Source organism: Perca fluviatilis, chromosome 18, assembly GCF_010015445.1.
Source record: "Perca fluviatilis chromosome 18, GENO_Pfluv_1.0, whole genome shotgun sequence".
Lineage (NCBI taxonomy): Eukaryota > Metazoa > Chordata > Actinopteri > Perciformes > Percidae > Perca > Perca fluviatilis.
The window spans coordinates 10,657,399-10,668,746 of NC_053129.1; the positions used below are offsets into that span (position 1 = coordinate 10,657,399).

Sequence of the window (11,348 nt, forward strand, 5' to 3'; positions counted from 1 at the left end):
AGATAAAGTGAAGGGAACATTGAGGCAGTGTTTTTCAGACAAAGGACCACTTACCCAATAAAAAAAAACTCACGGACCACCTAACTGCTAAAATATCCTGAAAAAAAACAAACAATCAGCCCTCCTACTTCAAAGGTGCTGTAGGTAGGATTGTGAAGATCCAGGACTTAGCCCAAGAATTTGGTACATCGACAACTTCTCCCCCTCCCCCCCCCCCAAATTCTGCTGAAGCCCAAAACGGTCTCCTAAGCCCCTCCCTCCAACAGGGAGAATGAATGAGTGTGCATGAGCAGTGATTGACACGCAGTTAGACAACGCCCCCCCCCCCCTGGCTCTGATTGGTGCATCTGAACAGGGATCTGTAGATTTTTGCAAATCCCACTCCAGGCTGTAGGTGGTGCCAGAGGAGCCGGATTTTTTTTTTAAATTACCTGCTTCATGTAGTTCTCCTGGAACATAGGGTCAGTTTCAGCAAATATGACAGAAAGTTAGTTTTAGAAGTCTTACCTACTGCACCTTTAACCGTGTATTACAAATTACAGCCAGATTAAATGCCAGTTTCTCTCTGTTGCCATCTTAATGAGGAAGAATGGTGCTGCTTATGCTCAGACATCAGGGGGAAGCAATGTCTGTCTTAAGCCATCGATCCAACCTGTCAGTTGACAGGAACCGTAAACTTTATTCCTCCGTATTTCCTTCAAACGTCACGCTGAGCATTTGGAACATAAATTGGAGGTGTCGGTGTGCTGAAGTACGACAACACAGAAATAACAATTCAATACAATTCAAATAATAATCAGGGGTTTCCTCCAGAAAAGTTGTTCATCCTGTTGGCAAGTGTCTTTTCTTTTTCTTTTTTCTTTTGACTGGGGTCAGTCACAGACTGATAACAGCGTTAATGTAGAGCCCTATAGTTTCTGTGATAACAGAATCATGGATGGAATCACTAATATGCTCCTCATTGTTAGGCTTTGGAGTGGCTTGCAGACAGTTTGAGAAACGCTGTTTTAAATTTTAAACTAAAAACATGATATTTTACCAAACCACTCTTTGAGGTTCTGCATTAAGAGACTTGAGATGTACTTCATCTCTGCTTAAAGTGCTCATATTATGCCTTTTGGCTTTTCCCCTTTCCTTTATTGTGTTATATATCTTTTTTGTGCATGTTATAGGTTTACAAAGTGAAAAAGCCCAAGTCCACCCCAAAGGGACTTACCATCTCCAACAGAAAACACTGTTCACAAACTGCTCCAAACAGCTCTACTGTAGTCCAGCCTTTACTTCAGAGACAAACGTGCGTCACTTTGTAACACACGTTATAATGCTCGCCTAGCTGCTAGCGTGGCACGCCCTCATACTCTGCTTCTGACTGGCTAGTAGTCCTTACCTAGCTACTGAGCATGTGCGACTCCCAACCAAAGATGGAACAGAAGTGAGACGCCTCACTCTGTAGCTAAAACAGAGAGCTCAACACACAGGGTGAAAAGAGGAGCTGCAGCAATGTGCAGTACGACAAAAATATGGTGTTTTTAAAAAAATTAAACCATGTAAACCTATTCTGGTACAACCTCTAAATACAATTATGAACCTGAAAATGAGCATAATATGAGCACTTTAAAGAAAAAAAACTCTGCCGCTCTCTTTCTCCCCCTGCAGGCGATCTACAAGATGGTGGGCACGGTGATCATGATGAAGATGAACGAGGACGGCCTGACGCCCGAGCAGAGGGTGGACAAGATCTTCTCCAAGATGGACAAGAACAACGATGACCAGATCTCGCTGGACGAGTTCAAAGAGGCGGCCAAGAGCGACCCGTCCATCGTACTACTGCTGCAGTGTGATCTCCAGAAATAGGCTCGGCCAGCCGCCACGGACTACACACAAAGAATTTCATGTTCCATTCAGTTTGCAGCTATTTCCACTGAAAAAATACATATATATATATATGCTTGGGACTACCTTTCAATGGATCTGCTTCTTGTGTTTGAAACACTCGTGTGCATGAGAATGTTATTTGCTATTAAAAAAAGATCTATACACAACATACATGCATACATACAAACACACCGTATACTGTATGTACAATACAAACACACTCACAATACACACACCTCACACTACATATGAACACCTCGCACAAATAATATATTATAGATATATAAATATGAATATATATTAAAATTATTTAAAGATCAACTGCCAAAATGTGAAGTGTGCAAAGTATTTTCCATACAGTTTCATTCTACTGGAGCTTGCGCATCGGTGATGTGCTACGTTGAATTCGCCGCTGCTCTATTTATTGTTAGGAGTTTTCCTGACGCTAGCTGCACGTGTTTCTGAGTAATGTCAACGGAACCAAACTCCTCCGATTAATGTTATCTGCCTCCAATAAGACACTCCCATCCATCGTCTCCAATATTAGCTCTAGAAGAGATGGATTAGCCTTTGGTCCAACTTTTCCCTCCTGATACATGCTTGTACTGTCAGTAAAATAAAATAAAAAAATAAATAAAAAGTCAATTTAGTTCATTTGCATGCCTTTAGGTTCTGCCTTAAAAAAAATATATTAAAAAAATCTCCTCATTTAGCATCCTGTAATCGAAGACAGAAAGCCTTATCAAAGCGAGAGAGAAGCTGCGAGAAAAGATTTTTACCGAAACGAGGTAAAAGTAGGTCCTCCTGCAAGTGTATGGGATGTCTTTTCCCTGTGGTCTGTCGAGGCGCTCTCTTTTGACTGCTATAACTGTGGGAGCATGTTTCCTTGTAGATTAGCTTGTTCTATATGTTGCTAAGAGCTAAACGCCTGCCCCCCTGTGCATTTTAAACACACTCAATAATCTCATTATGAATAAGCAGATGTTGAATGTGAAGGATTCGTGAAGCAAACGGACCGGAGGAATCAAACGTTTAGATGGAGTTAAATTAGATACGAAGAAAGAACTAAGTATTAATCTATAGTTGGAGAGAGCATTGTTATCAAACTTACTTATAACCTCGGTGTCACCATCACGTCCACGTTTTCTTTCTTCCAATTAGCCTGCAGGTCGCATATCAACACGATGAATTCAGAGGTTGTTTTTTTTTTAAGAGCGTTTAAGTAGAGAAGAAACAAGGCCCGTGCAGCATTTGAACTTTCTGTAGTAGTTGTGTCTTTTTCAGTGGAAGTAAATGAGTGCTGAAGTGGTGAGAGGAGCAGCGAATGGTTTTTTCCATTATACACCGTTAACTAGTAGACGACAGCCCTTGCTACAAAGCCATGCATTTTAGCAAGTTGGACAAAAATCGCCCTCCCTGACCCTCCAAAAGTATTTCTCTCTTACCAATCAGTCAACCTTTTTGTACTTTTTTACTCCCTCCTCTCACACATTGTACACGTACTGATGCATTCTAAATGTAGAGAAGTTGAGTGAAGTGCGGTGCCTTCCTTACAAAATGATTTGGAAAAGAACCTGTGAGCCCACTTAAAACAAGTTGACCTGGCCCCGGTCTGACAGCACCGCAGACAGACACGCGTTAACCTGCGTTCAATGCTACCAGTGTTTGAAGGGAGGCTAAAAGGAGATATCGCAATAAAGATCCAACCGTCCATCGTCATCTCTCAGCAGTGGGGCTCGTCCCCCCCCCGTCACTTTGTAATCTGAACTTCTTTACACGAAACATCTTTGGCCAAGACAATGTTTCTAATTCCAACTCTGTTATTACTATTATTGCTATCGAGATACCAAATGTAAGCAACGGCATACGTGTACGAGGATTCTTTTGTAGCATGTATTGTGTCCCTGACGACACGGCTGCACTACTCCCTGTGTTGTGATTTAATCTAATAAAAGGAACTCTATGGGCTCTCGTCTGGTCTGTTCACTCTTGTCAAGCATCGTCGCATGTAGATGTATCAGTCGGACGTCATAGTTTTGATTGAATAATCAAAACTGTGGCCTTTTTTCATAGTTTTTGTTACTCATTTTAAGGTTTTAGTCGCTTTTTTCCTATTGTTTTGCTGCTTTTTTTCCAACGTTTTTCAGCGTTTTAGTCGCCTTGAGTTTTTTTTGTTTCTTTGACGTTTGTCACCTTTTAAGTTATTTTTTTTGTTTCTGTCACCTTAATTGAGTTATGTTTCTTTTTACGTTTTTGTCGCCTTTGAGTCGTTGTGTTTGATGTTTTTTTTTCCCCAGTTTTTGGTGCTTTATGGAGAAGGTTGCACTTAGTGCCCTTTATATAGAGATCTATATAAAAGGGCACTAGTTGCACTGATGCACTGCTTACTTGAGGACAGATTTCTAAAAATGTCCCTGTAGAACCACCAGATGTCACTGTTGAAAGAAGGTATTGGTAGGCCTAAATAAAGTTTTCTTCTTCTATGAAAACCTTTGATTTTAGTTTTTCAGTGGATTATCATTTCAAGTAAGAATACAGTAAGTCTATACTCGATAGAAAATCTTTCGAGTGGAAAAGACTGAGAAAGCCTGCAGTGTTTCACCCATGATTCTTTGGCACAATGCCACTGCTGATTACACAGGGTTCACTTTGGAGGCTTGTGTCACCACTCACAGGCACAGCAAACTCCAAATTAAAACCCCAGGGATTACATTATCACAGGCTGTTTGGAGAACTAAGAATCGGGTGTCTCTCTCTAACCTTGATCTGAAGGGGTTCACGCAGAGGACGGCACTTCCACTACATTACATCTACAGTATGTACAAAAGGGAGGAGACAGGAACTTTAAGAAAAGGGACATTTATTTTACAGAAACCATACACTTGAGATAGTGTGTACTGATCAACTCAATTTCATATCACACACACACACTGCATGACCACGGTTAGCTTTAAATTAAGGTAAGATTGTGGAAGTATGAAAAGATTAACAAAAAACAAACAAAAAAAAAACAGCGAAACGTGACATGCTCAGAGATTTCAACATCTTGCCCAGGGTGAGTACTGTGACCAGTCACCATCTAAATCTAGTTTTAAGAGTTTGTCCCGCTGGTCAACCACTTTGACAGGATCATCAACCAAACAGAGGAGTGAACAGCTCCCTGCCCTGATGTTAACTCACATACTGCCCGTCTAAACGGTGTTCAACTTCACGCATATTTGCTGATGGAAATAAAAAAAAATCGTCTTAATTTCATTTAAAAAAAAAAGAGAGAGAATATTTTCAACATCTGTATCTGTGACACCAGCATAAAACCAAGGAACCTGGGAGGTTTGTATGGACAGAGAAAGATTCTGAACATGGAGGCGAGAGGCGTGGAGGTGGATGAACGCTACTTTGGAGGGTCTGTGTTGATGCCGTATTTCTCTTTTAGAAGCTTCAGCTGTTCCTCTTTCTTTTTTGTGTCCATCTTCTGGAAAGCCTGCGAAGATGGTTGACAAACAAGGGGATTCATTTTTGGAATAAGTGCATGAAGATATATGTTCATATTTTCTAAAGATTAAAAAATTATATATATATATATATATATATATATATATATATATATATATATATATATATATATATATATATATATATATATATATATATATACACACACACACACAAATCGAAACCATATTTTTGCGCGACATTCACAAGGGCGTATCCCATGACCATGCCTACAGACACCCTGACGCTCGTACGTACTCTGTTTGCGTTGTAGTAGAGGACCACCAGGTAACGGTTGCAGACGTTGAAGCCTGACAGATGGTCGCAGGCGTTCTTGGCGTCAAAGATGTCTTCATAAACCACGTAAGCCGTTCCTCTCGATTCAGGTGTGTTGCCTCTGAGAAGTGACAAAGAGCAAAATACACCAGAAGTGACTACGAAACCAACATGTGCAGAGTCCCGCAGGTCTTTAGGCTAAGGGGAAGGTAAGGTGTACAAGCCACACAAAAAGAACACATTTTAATGGAACCAAAGCGGAACCCCTGTCGGCTGAGTTGCTGCGTTTGATTGGGGGTATTGGCTTTATCCAAGCACTTCACATCCGGCGTGCCAGACTACTCTGCTGCTGCTTAGATGTCACACAAAAAGTGAAAAACTAGTTGTTGTTTTTTTAAAGAAAATGTGTAAACAGGATTATAATATTTCATTTATTAAAGTGATGGTTCGGAGTAATTTCACCCTAGGGTCCTTTGCACCATGACCTCGAGCCAAACACCCCCCCAGAAGCTTTTTTCACCTGGGTCTAACATTGGGAGAGTTAGCGTAGAGTAGCGTTAGCCGCTGAATAGCTTAGCGCAGAGGCTAATGGATCCGAAGTGTCTCTTAACATTACCCCACTAATAATTCCCGAAATGATACCAAAGGTCTACACTAATATATATAGGTTATGCACTCATAAAACGATGGATTGTAAAGTTTGTAAGTACACCAGAAGTTTATGTAAATAACACTTGCCTGCTGGCTTCTGCTCTCTGCTGTTGTTGCTGCTGTAAGATGAGTGCTTAGGGTCGTCTACAAATTACAACACCGAAAAGAGATGCAACAAAAATATTTTTTAATTTAACTTATTTTTTAAAGTAAGTGCTGTAGTATAACTAGCAGGAGACAAGTAATAATTGAGGTAAGTTTGGAGACATTACCTTATTTAATCATTAAATATTTTTGTTGCATCTCTTTTCGGTGTTGTAATTTGTAGACGTCCCTAAGCACTCTTACTGCCCGGTAGTAACAGCAGCAGCAGCAGAGAGGTAATGTAATGTGGTAATGTGGGGTAATGTTAAGAGACACTTCGGATCCATTAGCCCCTGCGCTAAGCTATTCAGCTGATAACGCTACTCTACGCTAACTCTCCCAATGTTAGACCCAGGTGAAAAAAGCTTCTGGGGGGGTGTTTGGCTCGAGGTCATGGTGCAAAGGACCCTAGGGTAAATTACTCCGAACCATCACTTTAAGTATCCCACATGCTTTTTTAAATAAGTTTTCTCAAGAATAATAAAACAGAATTATTTTTTCTTCATTGTAGCTGATTGTTAGAAATGACTATAGAAATAATAAGTGAATACGAATGATAAAATAGTGTATTTTTGTTACTTTTTATTTTAAAAAACCCCCGGCAAAACCATAATAACCTCCTTGGCAGAACTAATAAAATAAAAAAGTAACACTCAACAAAAATCCTAAAACCTACTAACAGCAGCTGATCTGTCATGACAACTAACCACACACTTCTCTCCTGTGGGTTTTCCCTGGAAATTGGGCCCCAGCCATAACTGATGGCGAATCCAGGCCGCCGCAACCCTTCACTGTCAACAGGTTGCGCCTGCGGTGCTACACTGCGTCTCCACGATTACCAGGTGAGTGCCATTTGCCACTGTCCAACACCTGCCACAGGCTCGCCACTGCGGTGCCCCTCGACCGCCAGTGCCAGTAATCTCACTCGCCGTCTCTCCCAAATGTGAGTAGTAGTGTGTGTCACTACATCACGTTACATGTCATAATAAGTCTAAACTGACCACACTCGTAAAAAACATATTTCATATGTGGAAATCTAGATCTGATGCAGTGTCTACAATAACAATTAAGTACTTCCTTTGGCCCATTTGGTCTATATAAAAACCGCAAAACGCTACAGTGTATTTACCACTTACGTTCTGATTTGACGTATTGGTCCATATTTCCCAAAGATATCATACATTTCCTCCGCTGTGATCTTGTAAGGAAGGTTCCTGACGTACAGGATTCTGTTCACCTCGGGAGGCAATCGGATCTGCAACGCACAGCAAGAAAAACTGTATTCTCACATACTATATGGTGCAAGGAAGAACATTTTACTGCAGTGGATTAGCGAAAAATGACCAGCTGTTAAGGGTTGGCATAAATTGCTGTTTGGGTTAGGACCACTGGAGTGCTTGACACGTATGTTACATTCAAAGTCAAATCAATTCATCAAAGTATGGGAGCCACATATGAATTATTTGGAGTCTGATGTTTCTGCCATCTCGCCACAGGGATTCCCTGAAAGATCTTGATGAGAGAGAGAGCTGATTTCCCATTATTTGTATAACTTTTGGTTGTATGTATGTAACTGAGCCAGTGTTGTTTTTGGTTTATTTGTTTGTAATCCTTGTTTTATTTGTTGCAAATGTGTAAACTAATTATATAAATAAATAAAAAGAAGTATGCTTAATGAAGATGGAATATAGTCATAACATCAAAAACCAGATAAATTACACAGCTACTGCTGTGCCCCACATTCAGCACACTTTCAGTGTTCCTTAATCTAGCTAGCTAATGCAAACACTAACTTCAGGGCTCATTTAACCTGCACTGCGATAAAGGCTAGCTAGTACAACTTTTCAAAAGCTAGCTAAATGGCTCGTTTCTATGTTAAATGGCCATTAATTAAGTCCATATTAATAATGAACTTAGTTTCACAGAGGCCACCACTCACCCCTAATTTACATATGCGTTAAGTTAATGTTACTGTGTTTAAGGACCATTCTCGTTACCAAAGCTAGCTAGCTGACGTTAGCACATTGTCAATTTCGAGGAACAGCTATTAAAACGTTTAATTTCCAAAACTAAATTTCAAACCGCGAACAAGTAACTTTTAAGACGTAGCTAGCATATGTGTAGAAAAGCAAGAATGCAGAAAGTTTCAACATAGGTAGCTAGTGGGGCTGTTTTCAATTCGTTAGCATGCTAACCATTTGCTAGCGCTGGGTGATGCTAGCTTCTAGCATTACCAAGCTAATAACATTAGTTATAATCCTCTTACAGAACAAACCAGCTGACTCGCTCAAACTTACATTAGCGCGTTTCGCTGCTTGCATAGCCATGGTGAAAGTGTTGTAGATGTAAATAAGACCGCTGAACAACAAACACGCAGTTTCCCAGCTAGCTAGCTATCTCGCCACTCTTCCCGTTAGGTTAAAATGGCAGCGGTAGACAGTTCACTTGGTAGTGACGGAATTCCGGTTTCCGACTTAGCGAATGGGTGCAAAAAACAGCGCAGTGCTGCCGCCCACAGGATGGCTGTACTTCAATTATCCACCAGGAATCAATCCTCACCGGTGCAGATGAGGATGTTATAAACAGCATAACTGCAGCGTTTACAAAGACAACAACTTATTTTGACACAATTGTTTAATTATCATCTTTCACAAACACGTCAGATAGGCTATACCTCCACAAGACACATGATCAGAACGGAGCCATTGTGACTGCTATCAGTAACACCTGTGCTTTTCCTACTACAGATCAAAATGGCTTCTGTGAAAAAGGCCTAATGTAGGCCTATAGACCTTCACGGCAGACATGTTGACATGTCATATATAGTAGGAAAAGCACAGGTGTGTTCAAACCCATTAATGATGGCTGCATTTCACTTACGAGAGGCCCTGGTATTGTGCTATATTAGCCCATTTGTATCACTGAAATAGCTTACTGGGACACATGATGGAATTGAGCCATCGTTAAGGTTATCAATTTCAGCTGTGCTTTTCCTACTATGACACGTCAAAAAAAAAAAGTCTGCTGTGAAAAAGGTCTAAGTCACTCCAAACAAACTGTGCAAGGAGAAATAGGGAGGGATACTGGCAAGTTCCACTACCTCCGCCAAGCTGTGGTAGGCTTATAACTGAAGTCACATTACAGGATATGTTACATCAAAATGAAAAAAAATTAATAATTAATACATTTTGTCTGCTTTCACTTTTATATCAGTGTGATGACTTTAAATCTGCTTCACTGCTTTACACTCCGTCCCAAATTAGAAAACTCTCTGCAATGTATGAATAGATTGATATTTTTGAATTTTTTTTTATTCTGCCAAGACCTACTAAAATGTTTTATGTGTCACATTTTTTTAAGTTATGCCTATTCATTCAGTAGTGATTTTGTGCTGATAAATGTTTTCAAGGGAATTATTAATGAATCAATTAGACATAGGGAAACACAAATAACTTGGGATCAACTAAATCCCAATTTGTCCTACTTGCATGATTTTTTTTTTTTTTTTTTATCATACTCAAATTAGCAGGTGTTTCTCTTTGAGCGGTGGTCCATGGAAAGCCATTTTAGTGGCAGAAGTAGTGGCAGCGAAAACTGTCCTGTCCTGTTAGTAGTGTCCTGAGGAGTGTCCCGGGACAGTCAGACACTGTCCTGTGACACCCAGACACTTTCCTGTGACTCGACATGACTGTCCCGGGACAGTGTACAGGACAGTGTCTGACTGTCCCGGGACAGTCATGGAGTCACAGGACAGTGTCTGATGGTCCCGGGACAATCATGTGAGTCACAGGACAGTGTCTGACCGTCCGGGGACAGTGTCTGACTGTCACTCCTCAGGACACTACCAGCAGGACAGGATAGTTTTTGCTGCCACTGCTGCTGCATTCTTTCACTTTACTTTTTTACTGTGCACGGTTGCAGTGTTGGATGTTGATTGTCCTAATACAGGGACTCATTTGGTTGAGTTTTTAATATTCAAAATTGATGGACCTTTAATGCATGAATAGTGTATTTCATATATCAATCTTTGGTACTTGAAGATTTAGAGCACATTTGGTTTGTTCAAAGGATCCAGATTAATCTGCTACCAAAGCTTTTAGGCAAAGGCACTCTGATCTTCCAAATCAAACGCCATAAGCCCTTCCACACGCTCGGACGTGGCAGTTTCGGGAGATTTCTATTCGTTATTATTATAGTACTCCTTCAGTAGGACGGGTAACAACTGAAATCGAAAGATACAAGCTGATTCTTGTGGCTTGGGACACATTGCAGAACAGCCTGTGTGGCAGCACTCGAGCACATGATGAAACCGTCAAGGCCAGCTTATCTTTTGTGTGTTTAGTGGTTATGCAAGTCAGAAGCCTAGTTCTGTATTGTTTAGGCACGAATCCGCTTGTGTTCAAATAAAACTTTTTCGACACAAAATAGTGGGGACAATAAATAATGCCCGCTGCTGCGGTCTACGAAGGTTATGCACGCTTTTTGATAGTGATGTTTCTCACAGTCACCAGTTTTCCTTGCTTTCATCCTGTCTGTGTAGGGGAAGGTGATGGTGAAACAACTGAGGCAACACTTTCCTCATCATCCCTTCAAAAATGTTTCTTTGAACCAAAACGTGTAGTTGAGCAATGCATTTGACATTCATTCATTTCAAGACATTAAAGAGTTACACCGATCAGATGAAGAATTCATGTTACAGCTTGGCATTCACAAGCACTCGCATATCTGGGAGTATCTTTAGTAGGTCTAGGACATATCTGTCCTAGATATGGGACTCATTTGTCAGTTTACTAAGTAATAAATAAATAAGTAAAAAATATATATATATATAAGTTTAGGCTAATTCACCCGTGCATGTGTGTGTGACAGAGAGAAAGACACTTCTTAGGCCATTTGTAACTCATTTTGTA

General features: G+C 40.5%; 2 protein-coding genes across 2 annotated transcripts in view; one reads left to right on the forward strand and one right to left on the reverse strand.

Annotated features, from left to right (window-relative positions):
* Nucleotides 1–3,843, forward strand: part of vsnl1a (visinin-like 1a) — a 50,362-nt gene extending 46,519 nt beyond the window's left edge. The window contains exon 4 of the mRNA XM_039781968.1: nt 1,657–3,843. Coding sequence (XP_039637902.1) covers nt 1,657–1,854 — 198 coding nt within the window. The 3' untranslated portion in view covers nt 1,855–3,843. The remainder of the gene's footprint in view (nt 1–1,656) is intronic.
* An 875-nt stretch (nt 3,844–4,718) lies between these two features.
* On the reverse strand, nt 4,719–8,902 carry sf3b6 (splicing factor 3b, subunit 6). The gene is made up of 4 exons (XM_039782864.1): nt 8,736–8,902; nt 7,575–7,693; nt 5,626–5,764; nt 4,719–5,356 (listed from the first exon to the last, which is right to left on the reverse strand). Exons 1-4 carry the CDS (start codon nt 8,763–8,765, stop codon nt 5,267–5,269), a joined length of 378 nt encoding a protein of 125 aa, XP_039638798.1. The 5' UTR covers nt 8,766–8,902; the 3' UTR covers nt 4,719–5,266.
* Between the last annotated feature and the right edge of the window lie 2,446 nt (nt 8,903–11,348).

What these genes read in the sequence shown, in the direction of transcription:
- sf3b6 (XM_039782864.1), bottom strand. Translation starts at nt 8,765, where the DNA reads ATGGCTATGCAAGCAGCGAAACGCGCTAAT. An exon ending in CCAATACGTCAAATCAGAAC is followed by an intron (nt 5,765 to 7,574) that starts GTAAGTGGTAAA and finishes GTCACTTCTCAG; the next exon opens with AGGCAACACACCTGAATCGA. An exon ending in TCTACTACAACGCAAACAGA is followed by an intron (nt 5,357 to 5,625) that starts GTACGTACGAGC and finishes CCATCTTCGCAG; the next exon opens with GCTTTCCAGAAGATGGACAC.